At 37.8% G+C, this 15,656-nt stretch overlaps 1 protein-coding gene across 12 annotated transcripts in view; it reads right to left on the reverse strand.

Annotated features, from left to right (window-relative positions):
* The window catches only part of TANC2 (tetratricopeptide repeat, ankyrin repeat and coiled-coil containing 2), a 473,014-nt gene that overhangs the window by 184,970 nt on the left and 272,388 nt on the right, over positions 1 to 15,656 (reverse strand). For all 12 annotated transcript variants that reach the window (XM_055386907.2, XM_055386906.2, XM_055386905.2 and 9 more), the window contains one exon: positions 5,847 to 6,110. In XM_055386907.2, the coding sequence (XP_055242882.2) occupies positions 5,847 to 6,110 (264 nt within the window). The remainder of the gene's footprint in view (positions 1 to 5,846; positions 6,111 to 15,656) is intronic.

Genomic DNA, 15,656 nt, shown 5'->3' on the forward strand with positions numbered 1-15,656 from the left:
CATGGTTAAATTCCCAGGACACTCAGTTCTTTAGGGATGAACTAAATGGCTGGTATCATCACTTACAAAAGTGTCTTGAACTTGATGGAACTTACGTTGAGAAATAAAGTTTATATTTTTTATTTGTATCTTTTAAGTATGTTTTCCATGGGCTTTTTGAAGTCTTCTCATGAGTATAAATCCATGTAACTACCATCCAGACCAAGATACAGAAAGCTCCCTTAGTCAATAATCCTACCAAAGGTAACCACTACTTTAGTTCTATAATTATAGAAGTGTGATCATTTTGTTTCTATGAACTTTATATAAATGTACATACTTTATACAGAAGGCACTCTTTTGAGTCTTCTTTTGTTCAATATCACATCCGTGAAATATATTCACGATGTTATAACAGTAGTGTGTTCTTTTTCATTGCTGCATACAATTTATCAATTCCACTGTTGATGGACATGTGAATGGTTTTCAGTTTTTAGATATTATGAATAAAACTGATAAAACTTTATTTTATCTGTCTTCTCATAAACAAAAGCACTCATTTCTCATGGACATTCTATTCAGAAATGGAATTGTGAGGTTTTAGATAACATGCATATATAGCTTTATATACCTTTAAAACATCTTGTCAAACAACTTTACAAAATGGAGTACCAACTTATTAACATACTCCCACCATCAATGTATAATTTCAATTGCAGCATTTCCTTGTGTTGCTTGCCATTGCCATTTCTTTTAATTTTGTGGGTTTGGGTATAGCGATATCTCACTGTCAAGAATTGTGAAGAATCTGTAAACTAACAAGCTTGGATGCTGGAAAAAGATATGAAACTTTGGGTCGGAGATGAAAGACAGTTTATTACTCAGAGCAATAGCAGTAGCCAGAGGATCAACATTGTGCCACTTTCCTGAGCCCTAATTCCCACAGGGCACCTGTACTTGTAGATGGTCGCAGTATAACAGAGGAAATCTGTGCCTACAGATTAGTTTGCATTTTCTAGGATTTTATACAAATGGAATCATACAGCATATATTTTTTTAATCTGGCTTCTTTCAAATAGAATAATTATTTTGAGATTCATGTATGTTGCTGTGGTATCCGTAATTCATTTCCCTCTGTAGCTGAGTAGAATTTCACTGTATGGATACACAATTGTTTATCCATTCACCTGTTGATGGGCATTTGGGATGCTCACAGTTACTGGCTATTACAAATAAAACTGTGATGATTATGTATATATTTTTAAGAACATATGCTTTCATTTCTTTTGAATGAATCCCACTCATTTTTGACCTCATATCTCTCTTACATATATTATAATTAAATGCAGTCATCCCTTGGTACCTGCAGGGAATTAGCTCCAGAACCCCTGGAGCTATCTGCAATAGGATACCGCAATCTGCAAATGCTCAAGTCCCTTTTAGTTGGCCATCCATATCCATGGATATGGAACCACAGATACAGAGGATCATGTATAGGTATATATGATTATATATCACATATAGATATTATAATGTTTTATATATATAGATATATTTTAAAGAATCATAAGAAATATTAACCTTTGGAGAGAGGTATTAGGTATAGAGAGGAGAGTGGCTTTTACCTTTCCTTCTGTATTTTTTGTTTACAATAGTATTAGCCTCACAGACACTGAGAGGAAAAGCTTATCTGGCTTTTATAGGAGTATAGGAGTCTTAGACATCTCATAAGCTCACAGTTAGCATTTTTTTTGGGTAAAATAATGAATCTCAAGAGATATGTCTGTTTAAGAAGAGCAAAGTAATTTTATATTCTTTTCAATAAACTAAAAAAGAAGTCAAGAGAAAATGAGAACGAATATATTAAGAGACTTCTCCACCACCAAAATGAAAATTCCTAAGTTTGGAAATGAGGGCTCTAGACTCAAGCAGGTGACCAATCTACTATTAGGCACTGTCTATGCACCACACTGATGATGAGTCTAGCTAAATGCATATTACAAAAACTTAAAACTTAAGGGTCAATTTCAGCTTTTTTGTCTCTTTCAAATCCGTTTAGTGTCTTTGCTATCTAGTATCAGTATAGCTGAGTAACAATGTCCTCTCATGGAATTTTTACACATTTCTGATTCTCTATGTAATTCATGAAGTCATGTGAAACACATCATGAAACTTTCATAAAGTCTAAAACAGTTTCTGTCCCTATGCACAGCTAACACTGTATATGACCTGTATAGCTGAGATGTATCGCCGAGGGGTGACTTGAATCCAATGCCAGGGTAAGATTTTAGAACGAAGGTTGGGATTGCCCTTTTTATACAGGCTTTGTAGGTCACTACAATGTTAACTGTAGAGCTTATGATCTCTGTTCCAACTACTGAACTCTGTTGTGGTAGAGCAAAGTAGCCATAAATAAATAAATCAGTGTGGTTTTGCTGCTATGAAACTTTATTTACAAAAATACAGTGTGCCAAACTTGGCCCATGGGCCCTGGTTTGCTGACTGCTCTCTTAGAGAAACAGAAATCTCTTAAGATCTCCATTTTTTTCCCCAACACCATTACACTGCTAATTGAATAAAGGCTTCTGATTAACCACTGAAAAATATATATTGCCAGTTGTTAGCAAATAGTGATAAATGCTGTTTATACATTCCATATATTAAAGAGAACTACAGTTTATAATTTTGGAAGAAAAGAAATTGTGAGATACTAGTAAGTCCAAAACTGTTTTCTAACTGGCTCATACTACCGTCTCATATAGAGCTTACTTTCTGTAAATAAGCCCCCACCCCACCTTTTTCTGGGTAATCTCTCCTATGAGACGACTATATTCTATAGTAAGATGAAGAAAATTATCATTAGATTTACTAACTACATTGTTATTTTTGTTTAAAGCTGATATCACAGATTGGTTGGTTCATGCATATATTCATTCATTAGTTCACTCACTATGGAACCTCTACTGGAGTCTTCTCAGTTGCTAATGTCAAAAAGTTTAGACTGTGACAGTCAGACCAACACATATACACAATAGCTGCACATAACACAAAGTAGACTGTTGCCAACACAAAAAGAGAATGCTTTCTAGAAGAAGAAGCAATTACTTGTGGCTGGGAGATGACTGGAGAAAGTTTCATGAAGGAGGAAGTATTTGAGTTCAGCCTGGGAAGGTGGCTAGGAATTAGATGGAGATAGTTTGGTAGTTGCCTCAAAGCTTAATACTGTCTAGTGGTTAGTTACATGTGGTCCTGATGGCTTTCTGAGACCAACAGCAAAACATTAAATTAACCAGCTTGCTTGTTCCATTCTCTCTTCCCATAGTCTGTTCAGTTCTGGCACTGCTCTGAAGGTACAGGATACAACTAGAGAGGGAGCACTTGGCTAATAGGGAAGTACAACAGTTCTGGGATACACTTAGGGCTAAGGGAAGCCTGAGGAAGAGCTGAGTCGCTTTTAAACAAATGAGAAGGTCCTTGATTAACACAGTGAAAAAAGGTTCTAAGGGATACACATAAAATATAATGGGGAGTAAGTAGGAAGAAGACGGTAATACACAATGTTGATGTTAAGTAGTGACCAAGACTCATAGCCCTGAATTAACATTGTTCATTCAGACTGACTACATAGTTCCACTCATTGAAACAAAGCTTCTCTGTCTTCTACTAAGTGTTCAGTGCCTTTCTCAAATAATAGAACCAGAAGTTCCTTAGAAATCATTGTAGCTTAGTTAGGAAGTAAGTTGGGACATACTATTATGGTTGGTAGTTACATTCCTCTATTTATACATGAGCAAGGATTTACATGCTTCTTTTCGGAAAAGACTCAGGCTTGCCTGGAAGTTTTCATAATGTACAGCTGATATGGTTTGAATCTGTGTCCCCTGCCCAAATCTCATGCTGAATTGTAATCCCCAATGTTGAAGGTGACTGGATCATGGGGCAGACTTCCCCCTTGCTGTTCTTGTAATATGAGAGTTCTCGAGAGAATGGGTCATTTAAAAGTGTGTGCAACCTCCTCCTCCTCCTGCTCTTCCTCCTGCTCTGGTCATGTGAGGTGCTTGTTCCCCCTGTGCCTTCTGCCATGATTGAATGCTCTCTGAGGCCTCCTCAGAAGTCAAGCAGAAGCTGCTATGCTTCCTGTACAGCCTGCAGAACCATGAGACAATTCAACCTCTTTTCTTTATAAATTACTTAGTTTCAGGTATTTCTTTATAGCAGTATAAGAATAGACTAAAACAACAGCATTCTAAGATTCTAATATGACATGGTAGTTGGGGATCGACATAGTTAGAAGGTCCTAGGATACAAAATTTCCTGTCACTATATAAAAGTGAATAATCTTTAACAATTAATATTAAAATCTTCCGTAGTTACTTATCTTTCAGATGAGCCATTTCCCCTATAATCACACCTGATGACAGATGCTGATGGTCTCCCAGAAAACAAAGAACATGTAGGAAAGGGAAATGGGAATGGCAAGAAGCATTACACTATCAGCTACATAAGGAGTAATTATCAGTGAGATAATCTATCCAGGCCTTCATGAGGAAAGTAAGAGAAGCAAACATAACTTTGATTTTATAGTCTGGACAAAGTCCAGATGATGACATATTTTGAAAAGTCCGAACATTCAACTATTCTTCAAAAGTCCCAGGTTTGAATTATTAAACAGCAATTTAGCTGTAGTAAAAATACCCCTTGACATCAATTTTGAGGAGAGTAGTTGCTAAGGAATGATGACTCCGTATTTCAACCACTTAACCCTCAGTATCATTTCTTTCTTTTTTTTTTTAGAGACAAGGTCTCACTATGTTGCGCAGGCTGGTCTTAAACTCTTGGCCTCAAGCAATCCTCCTGCCTCAGCATCCCAAATTGCTGGAACTACAGGCATGAGCCACCACGCTATATCATTTCTGATATGGTTTGGCTCTGTGTCCCCACCCAAATCTTATCTTGAATTGTAATCCCCAAGTGTCAGGGACCTGGTGGGAGGTGATTGGATCATGGGGGTGGTTCTCTCATGCTATTCTCGTGATAGTGAGGTAGTTCTCATTAGATCCGATGGTTTAAAACTGGCAGTTCCCCTGTGTGCTTGCTCTCTCTCCTGCCGCCTTGTGAAGCAGGTACTTGTTCCTCCTTTGCCTTCTGCCATGATTATAAGTTTCCCAAGGCTTCCCCAGCTGTGTGGAACTGTGAGTCAATTAAACCTCTTTTGTTTATAAATTATCCAGTCTCAGGTAGTATCTTTATAGCAGTGTGAAAATGGACTAATACAATTTTTTTTTAACTGAGTTTGCTAGTGGTATTGCAGAATTATTCTTTAGAAATGTAGCCACCTGGTGATTCTTCCATGAAATGATAGCCAGGATATTGTGAAATTACTGAAACTCACGGGATGAGGAAAAGCTGAATTCTTGTCTGCCTTCCACTTTTACAAACTATGGATGATGATTTCTGATAATACAAATTACACTGAGATATGCCAATTTTAGTAATGTTTTTTAAAACTAAGATTTTAAGAAAAGAACTAAAACCTCAAACTAAAATTCTTTCAAAGACTTCTCATTGAGAGAAAAGACTTTTAGTTGTTTGATGATGTATTTTATAGGCTGTTTCTGAATTTCTATGTGTTTTTGTATATTTTGGGAGCAGAACTAAGCAATCACTCAAGGAAGATGAACCTTCTCCCAGATTCAAATAATATATACATGTATATTACCCAAACACAAAAGAACAGCTTAGTCAGAAAAGATGAATGGAAAATTTAAATACTGTCAGAGCAGGATTTATTTTCATTTCAATATATACTGGAGTAAAATGATTATTTAACAACAGCAACAACAACAACAACAACAACAAAAACTTACCTGCTACTGAATTTGGCCGTGGCATGAGATACAAAGGAATAGACTGTACTGATTGAGATAACACTGTTTCCAAATTTCTCTCTGGGATCTTATTCAGACTATAGGTGGAAGCAGTCATGTTTTCATCTACTCGATACAAACAGGAGTCCATGCTGGATTTTTGAGATTGCCAAGGTTTTATGTTTCCTCCAGATCCTAATTCTTTACTGCTTTCCCCAGCATATTTTGTGCGTTCCACATTTTCAGAATAGCTTGTTAATGTAGCTGAAAAAAAAAGAGTAAAATGAATTTAATAAAGCCACATACATACAGTTATTAATCTTTGACAAAGCTGATAAAAACACACATTGGGTCAAGGACACCATTTTCAAAAAATGGTGCTAGAAAAACTGGATTGCCATATGCAGGGGAATGAAACTGGACCCCTATCTCTCACCATATGCAAAAATCAACTCAAGATACACTAAAGACTTACTCCTAAGACTGGAAACTAAAAATACTAGAAGAAAACATACAGAAAACTTTTCTGGACATTGGTTTAGGTAACGAAATTATGACTAAGACTTCAAAAGCACAGGCAACGAAAACAAAAATAGGCAAATGCAACTAAAACTAAAAAGCTTCTGCACAGCCAAAGAAATAATCAGCAGAGTGAAAAGACAACCTGCAGAATGGGAGAAAATATATACAAACTATACATCTGACAAGACTAACATTAAGAATATACAAGGAACTCAAACAACTCAACAAAAACTTCACAAATAATCCCATTAAAAAGTAAGCAAAGGACATAAACAGAAATTTTCCAAAAGGAGACATACGAATGGCCATGTACATGAAAAAAATCTCAATATTAGTAATCATCAGAGAAATGCAACTTAAAACCACCGTCTTATACCAGTCAGAATGGCTACTATTAAAAAATAAAAAAATAACAGATGGTGAGGATGCAGAGAATGCTCATATACACCGTTAACGGGAATATAAATTACAACAACCATTAAGGAAAATACAGAGATTTCTCAAAGAACTAAAAATAGAAGTACCATTCAATCCACCAATTCCACCACTGGGTAACTACCCAAAGGAAAAGAAATCCATATGTCAAAAAGATATCTGCACTTGCATGTTTATCACAGCACTATTTACAATAGCAAAGATATGGAATCAACCTAAATGTCCATCAACAGATGAATGGATAAAGAAATGTGGTATATACACACAATGGAATATTATTCAGCCATAAAGAGAATGAAATGTCTTTTGCAGCAACATGGATGGAACTAGAAATCTTAAACAAAACAAGTTAGACGCAGAAAGACAAATATTCCATGTTCTCACTCACAGGTGGGTGCTAAAAAAATGTGCACATATTGAAGTAGAAAATGGAATGACGGACAATGGAGCCTCTGAAGGGTTACAAGGTGGGGGAAAGGTGGATGATGAGAAATTACTTAGTGGGTTCAATGTACATTATTTGGGTGATGAATATCCTAAAAAACTCAGACTTCACCACTATGCAATTTATGCATGTAACAAAACTGCCTTGTACTTCACTGATTTATAAAATTTAAAGAGTGAATTTAAAAGAAAATCTAAAGTAGAGATTAATCTGTTTATGATTATGTAAATTCATGATTAGATAATAAGAATATTTAGTAACATTATTTTTAAAAGTTACTGACGATCATTTCACTTCTTTCATGATGTTTACATAACTGAAACCAAAATACAGTCATCTCTCAGATATTTCAAAAACTCTATTTAAATAAACTAAAAAAATTCATGTATCAGTCCTAGAGGACCTACAGCTCAGGCCTATTAGTGGTAACATTTTCAGAATTTCATCAAAAGGGAATTTATATAATCTTCAAGGATTGCTGGAGAGCCTCAGTGGTCCCTAAAAGATCTCTATATTCTTTTTATTCTGTTCTTTTCCTCATTTAAATTTATTTCCTTGTTTCTAATATGTAACAAAGAATTAGAATAAAATAAGCAGTCCCTAAGCAGGAACTAATAGAAGCGACAGAACCTGCCCAAATAAGTAAGCAATAACAGGCCCTTCTTGTACAGATCTCTGTAGCTCTAACTTTATGGATTTAAGTACCTTAATAAAATAAACTGAAAGGTCTCTTGAATTTTATATAGTCTTACTACTAATTATACACAAATAGAAAAATTTTAATTAACGCTAGAAATGAAAGGATTAAAAACATTAACATCTAGATTATAATTTTTTAGCAATAATTATAAAACAAGAATAAAAGATATCATCCCAGAGGAGTTTTTATATGTTAGTTCATTTTCTCTTCTTATATTTTGAATGTACCTATTGCCAAAAGAAGAGACCTAAGCTCATGAGGTAATTTCCACAGTCGTTTTTAGTGAGGTTCTCTCTCTGCAAATTTAAATGGAGTTCTGGATTTTCTAATAACATGGGAAGAAGATGAATTATAAAGGATGACCTAAATTTCTCTCTAAGAAAGAAAATCTGACTTTGTTGTCACAAAAAGTAAAAGGCTAAGGAAGAAGAAATCTAAGTAAACTAGAAAAAGGTAGAGAAGTGGGAAGAGGGAAAATTTTATAAACTTAAGAATTAAAAGAGAGATGAGGGTATATGCTTTTGGGCCCCACCTGAGAAAGGAAATCAGAAATATCACAGAACCCTTTGGAAACCTTATGAGATTTTGGAAGATAAGTTCCCGTATTTATTATACTCTATTTCCCCTTTAGTGATTAGTTGTAAAATCTTAAAAAATAGACAACCCATGCTCATTTTGGAAAGACAGCTAACAAAAAGAAAGCAGAGAAAATTATATTCCTACATTTTGGCTGGTCTTTGGGGACAAAAAACCAAGGATAGTATGTGGTAGCAAATCTGGAAAACAGTTTCTGAAACTCAGAAAATCTTTCCAAAGGAAGAATATGGAAAACAAATAAAGAATTAAAAAGTAACTCCAGGGGCCTAACAACCCAAAGGCCAAAGTGATTTTTTTGATAACTGGTAAAAAAAAAAAAAATCACCTCAGAAAAAGCTCATATACATTTTAAGCAAGATATTCTTTCTTCTGTATTAGATCATAAGCTTTAATACTGGTAATCATAATAAATTCATACTTATCACCTTATAACCTTTAAATTGTACAATGAGATATAGTAACTCATTCAATTATCAACAGAACACTCTAAGCGGGACTGATATTACTATCTTCATTATGCAGATGAGGAAACCAAACCAATGTGCAGATTAGGCATCTTGCCCACTTATATAGCTAACAAGTAGTCTCACAGGCAACTAATTACTTGGAATCTTAATCATTTACTATCTTATGTTGTTCCTTAACTCTTTTGTAGATGTACCTTGCCTCCTTTACTACACTGTACATTTCTGGAGAGTAGAAACTATATTTTAAGGGTTTTTTCATATTTAAATTAAAAAAAAAACTTTTAGCACCCAGCTCTGTAATACCCACATGATAATAGGAGAGATAAAACAAAGGAAAGCACAGAGGCTAAAGCCCTGCTGTTATCTACAAAAGTCATAGGAAAATAGCATGCAGTGAACATTCAGGAGACCCTCAGCGTAGAAGGACACTGCAGACATTAACAATGAAATATTAGAACGAAAATAATCGGCCTCATTCTTCAGGGCATTTTTTTCTACTACTTACATTAAAAATATTGTTACCAATGATATGAGTGTATATGTTACCTGGGAAATTATTTAAGCCAAGAAACTGCCTACTTTTGGGGAAAAAATGTAATGAGAGGACATAGTATTTAAAGACACATAAGCTAAGCTGTGAAGAATGGATTCAGTATTGGTGAAGTGTTTATGTCTGCTAGGAATATAGTACTGTACTCTTAATGTGGAAAAGGCTTTATATTTGTGGTAGGGGAATAGGTGCAAGAGATCAATCAGGCTTTCTATAATATTTTAGGATACTGCGAAACAATTAAATAGGTACTGAACTATTAGCTCTTGAGAAGACTGCATCTTCAATAATGGTCAAGGACTTCAATAAAAGTCCTTGCAATACCTACCCAACTCCCAGCCATTCCAGGTAACAACTTCAAATTCACCTAAATTTGGTCTTTTATCTTTACTTAATTTACTTTATTTTACTTTACCTGTTGGAAAAAGAGGTTTGCTTTATGAGAAAGGAGACAGAAATCTAACCCAGACTTGAGGACTAGAGAATACTCTTGTCGACCAAGTTGAGTTGGTCAGGTAAAGATGAAAAAACAATGGTTTATCCAAAGACAAAAACATTCACAAGGGCACAGCAAAGTTCGTAAGAATTAAGTAAATTCAATAGACTAAAACTCTGGAGGTGGGTTGGGGCCAGTGGTGTGCTGGTACAAGTTTAACATCTTGGCTCTCTAAAAAACAACAACAGGCCGGAGGGGCCAAGATGGCTGACTAGAAATATATGCGTTTGGAGGCTCTCACACAGAAGAATGAAAACGGTGAGTGAATCCTGCACTGGCAACTGAGGTATCCAGGTTCTCTTATTGGGACTGACTAGGCAGTTGGCGTGAGCCATGGAGAGCAAGGAAAAAGCAGGGTGGAGCCATGGCCCACTCAGGAGCCACACAGGGCAAGGGGAGCTCCCACCCCCAGCCAAGGGAGGTGGTAGTGAGTGACTGTGTTACCCTGCCCAAGAATCCATGATCCACGCTTTTTCCATGGATCTGTGCAACCCACAGATCAGGAGATCCCCCTCGTGGGCCCACACACACCACCAGGGTTTGGGACCCAAGCACAGAGCTGTGCAGATTCTCGGCGGCCTCTTGGCTGGAAACTGCCTAAGACTACCGAGTTCCCAGGGGGAGGGGTGGCCATCATGACTGTGGCTGCCTCCTACCTAAGATGACTGAGCTCCTGCGAAGAGGGGCAACAGCCATCACTGCAGCTCCAGTATGCTGTTTTTCCCCTACTGGTGCCAGGGAGACTGGGCGGTTTAGACCCAGGAAGAATTCCCCACAGCACAGCACAGCAGCTGTGGCAGATTGTGGCCAGACTGCCTTTTTAGACCAGACCCTGATCCATCCCTCCTCACTGGCTGGGGCTCCCCTGTGGGAATTCCAGTAACTCCAGCCAGGGGTTTACGAACAGAACTCTGATCTCCCCGGAAGGAGAGGTAGCCACAGTTGCAGCCGCAGTCTCGGTTGATCAGCGGACTTAGTCTTTCCTGCTGCTGGCTCTGAGGAATCCGGGTAGTCCAGACAAGTGGGATTACCCCCAAGTGCAGTGCACCCCCTCTGCCCAAGGGGCAGCCAGAGTGCTTTGTTAACCAGGTCCCTGATCCCCTGCCTCCTGACTGGGTGAGAACCCCCAACAGGGGTCGCCAGACACCTTATACAGGAGGGTTCCCGCTGACATCAGGTCAGTGCCCCTCTGGGATGGAGCTCCTAGAGGAAGAAGCAGGCAGCAATCTTTGCTGTTCTGCAGCCTCCACTGGTGACACCTCCAGTTGTAGGAGGGACCCAGGTGAACAGGACGGGATGGACCCCCAGCAAACTGCAGCAGCCCTATAGAAGGAGACTGTTAAAAGAAAAACAAATAACAGAAAGCAACAACAACAGCATTAACAAAAAATGTCCCCACAAAAACCCCATCCAAAGGTCAGCAGCCTCAAAGATTGAAGCTAGATGAACTCACGAAGATGAGAAAGAATCAATGAAAAAATACTGAAAACTGAAAAAGCCAGAGTGCTCTTCTCCTTCAAATGATTGCAACACCTCTCCAGCAAAGGGCACAGAATTGGGCGGAGGCTGAGATGGATGAATTGACAGAAGTAGACTTCAGAAGGTGGGTAATAACTTCACAGAGCTGAAGGAGCATGTTCTAACCCAATGCAAAGAAGCTGAGAACCATGATAAAACATTACAGGAGCTGTTAACCAGAATAACCAGTTGAGACAGGACCATAAATGACCTGATAGAGCTGAAAAGCACAACACAAGAACTTCACAATGTAACTACAAGTATCAACAGCCAAATAGACAAAGTGGAGGAAAGAATTTCAGAGCCTGAAGACTAACTTGCTGAAATAAGACAGGCAGAAAAGATTAGAGAAAAAAAGATGAAAAGGAATGAACAAAATCTCCAGGGACTATGGGATTATGTAAAAAGACCAAACCTATGACTGACTAGGGTACCAGAGACAGGGAGAATGGAACCAAGTTGGAAAACATACTTCAGGATATCATCCAGGAGAACTTCCCCAACCTAACAAGACAAGCTAACATTCAAATTCAGTAAATACAGAGAACCACAGTAAGATACTCCGTGAGAAGATCAACCCAAAGACACATAATAATCAGATTCCCCAAGGTCAAAATGAAGAAAAATACATTAAGGGCAGCCAGAGAGAAAGGCCAGGCCACCTATAAACGGAAACCCATCAGGCTAACCGTGGACTTCTCAGCAGAAATCCTACAAACCAAAAGAGATTTGGGACCAATATTCAACATTCTCAAAGAAAAGAATTTCCAATCCAGAAGTTCATATGTGGCCAAACTAAGCTTCATAAGCAAAGGAGAAATAAAATCCTTTTCAGACAAGCAAATGCTGCAGGAATTTGTCACCACCAGGCCTGCCTTGCAAGAGCTCCTGAAGGAAGCACTAAATATGGGAAGGAAAAAAATGTTACCAGTCACTATAAAAACACACTGAAGTACAAAGACTAATAGTATCATGAAGCAACTACATCAACAAGCCTGCAAAATAACCAGCTAGCATCATGATGACAGGATCAAATTCACACACAGCAATATTAACCCTAAATGTAAATGGACTAAATGGCCCACCAATGAAAAGACAGAGTGCCAAGCTGGGTAAAGACCCCTTAGTATGCTGTATTCAAGAGACCCATCTCAAATGCAAAGACACACATAGGCTCAAAATAAAGGGATGGAGGGAAACTTACCAAGCAAATGGAAAGCAGAAAAAAGCAGGGGTTGCAATCCTAGTCTCTGACAAAACAGACTTTAAACCACCAAAGATTTAAAAAAAGACAAAGAAGGGCATTACATAATAGTAAAGGGGACAATTCAACAGTAAGAGCTAACTATACTAAATATATATGCACCCAATACAGGAGCACCCAGATTCATAAAACAAGTTCTTAGAGACCTACAAAGAGACTTAGACTCCTACACAATAATAGTGAGAGACTTTAACACCCAATGTCAATATTAGACAGATTATCAAGACAGAAAATTAATAGATATTCAGGACTGGAACTCAGCTCTGGATAAAGTGGACCTGATAGATAGCTACAGAACTCTCCACCCAAAAACAACAGAATATACATTCTTCTTGGCACCACCTGGCACTTACTGTAAAATTGATCACATAAATGGAAGTCAAACACTCCTCAGGAAATGCAAAAGAGCTGAAATCATAACAAACAGCACAATCAAATTAGAACTCAAGATTAAGAAACTCACTCCAAACCACACAACTACATGGAAATGGAACAACCTGCTCCTGAATGACTCCTGGGTAAATAAAGAAATTAAGACAGAAATCAAGAAGCTATTTGAAACCAATGATAACAAAGAGGCAATGTACCAGAATCTCTGGGACACAGCTAAAGCAGTGTTTGGAGGGAAATTTACAGCACTAAATGCCCACATCGAAAGCTAGAAAGATCTCAAATCGATACACTAACATCACAACTAAAAGAACTAGAAAACCAAGAGCAAAGAAACCCCAAAGCTACCAGAAGACAAGAAATAACCAAGATTACAGCAGAACGGAGGGAGACAGAGACACAAAAAACCCTTCAAAAAAAATCAACAAATCCAGGAGCTGTTTTTTTGAAAAAAATTAATAAAATGGATGGACTGCTAACTGGACTAATAAAGAAGAGAGAAGAATCAAATAAACACAATAAAAAATGATAAAAGGGATATCACCACTGACCCCACAGAAATACAAACAACTGGGCCAGGTACAGTGGCTCACACCAGTAATCCCATCACTTTGGGAGGTTGAGGTGAAAGGATCACTTAAGGTCAGGAGTTTGAGACCAGGCTGGCCAACATGGCAAAATCCAGTCTCTGCTAAAAATACAAAAAAATTAGCTGGGCATGGTGGGACACACCTGTGATCCCAGCTACTCAGGAGGCTGGGGCATGAAAATCGCTTGAGGCTGAGACACGAAAATCACTTCAACCTAGAGGGCAGAGGCTGTAGTGAGCTGAGATCACACCAATACACTCCAGCCTGGGCAACAGAGTGAGATTCTTTCTCAAAAAAAAAAAAAATACAAACAATCATTAGAGAATACTATAAAGACCTTTATGCAAATAAACTAGAAATTCTAGAAAAAATGGATAAATTCCTGGACACATACACCCTCCCAAGACTGAACCAGGAAGATGTTGAATCCCTGAATAGACCAATAACAAGTTCTGAAATTGAGGCAGTAATAAATAGCCTATAGTAATAAATAGCCTACCAACCAAAAAAAAACCCAGGACCAGACGGATTTATAGCTGAATTCTATCAGAGGTATAAAGAGTTGCTGGTACCGTTTCTTCTGAAACTATTCCAAACAACTGAAAAGAAGGGACTCCTCCCTAACTCATTTTATGAGGCCAGCATCATTCTGATACCACAACCTGGCAGGGATACAACAAAAAAGAAAACTTCAGCCCAATACCCCTGATGCATACTGATGGAAAAATCCTCAAAAAATACTGGCAAACCAATCCAGGAGCACATCAAAAAACTTAGCTACGATCAAGTTGGCTTCATCCCTGGGGTGCAAGGCTGGTTCAACGTACACAAATCCATAAACGTACTTCATCGCACAAAGAGAAGGAAAGACAAAAACCACATGATCATTTCAATAGACGTAGAAAAGGCCTTCCATAAAATTCAACATCCCTTCATGTTGAAAACTCTCGATAAACTAGCTATTGATGGAACATATCTCAAAATAGTAAGAACCATTTATGCAAACCCATGGCCAATATCATAATGAATGGGGAAGAGCTGGAAGCATTTTCCTTGAAAACCGGCAAAAGACAAGGATGCCCTTTCTCACTACTCCTATTCAACATAGTATTGGAAGCTCTGGCCAGGGCAATCAGGCAAGAGAAAGAAATAAAGCATATTCAAATAGGAAGAGAGGAAGTCAAACTGTCTGTGTGCAAATGAAAATCCCATTATCTCAGCCCCAAAGCTTCTTAAGCTGATAAACAACTTCAGCAAGGTCTCAGGATATAAAATCAACGTGCAAAAATCACAAGCAGTGCTATACACTAACAACAGACAAGCAGAGAGCCAAATCATGAATAAACTCCCATTCACAATTGCTACAAAGAGAATAAAATACCTAGGAACACCGCTAACAAGATGAGTGAAGGACCTCTTCAAGGAGAACTACAAACCACTGCTCAAGGAAATGAGAGAAGACACAAACAAATGGAAAAACATTCCATGCTCATGGATAGGAAGAATCAACATTGTGAAAATAGCCATACTGTCCAAAGTAATTTATAGATTCAAACCCATTCCCATTAAACTATCACTGACATTCTTCAAAGAACTAGAAAAAACTACTTTAAAATTCATATGGAACCAACAGAGAGCCCATATAGCCAAGGCAATCCTAAGCAAAAGGAACAAAGCTGGAGGCATCATGCTACCTGACTTCAAACTATAGTAGATGGCTACAGTAACCAAAACAGCATGGTACTAGTACAAAAACAGACACATAGACCATGGAACAGAATAGAGATCTCACAAATGAAGACCACACATCTACAATCATCTGATTTTTGACAAACC

Source organism: Gorilla gorilla, chromosome 4 (assembly GCF_029281585.2).
Source record: "Gorilla gorilla gorilla isolate KB3781 chromosome 4, NHGRI_mGorGor1-v2.1_pri, whole genome shotgun sequence".
Lineage (NCBI taxonomy): Eukaryota > Metazoa > Chordata > Mammalia > Primates > Hominidae > Gorilla > Gorilla gorilla.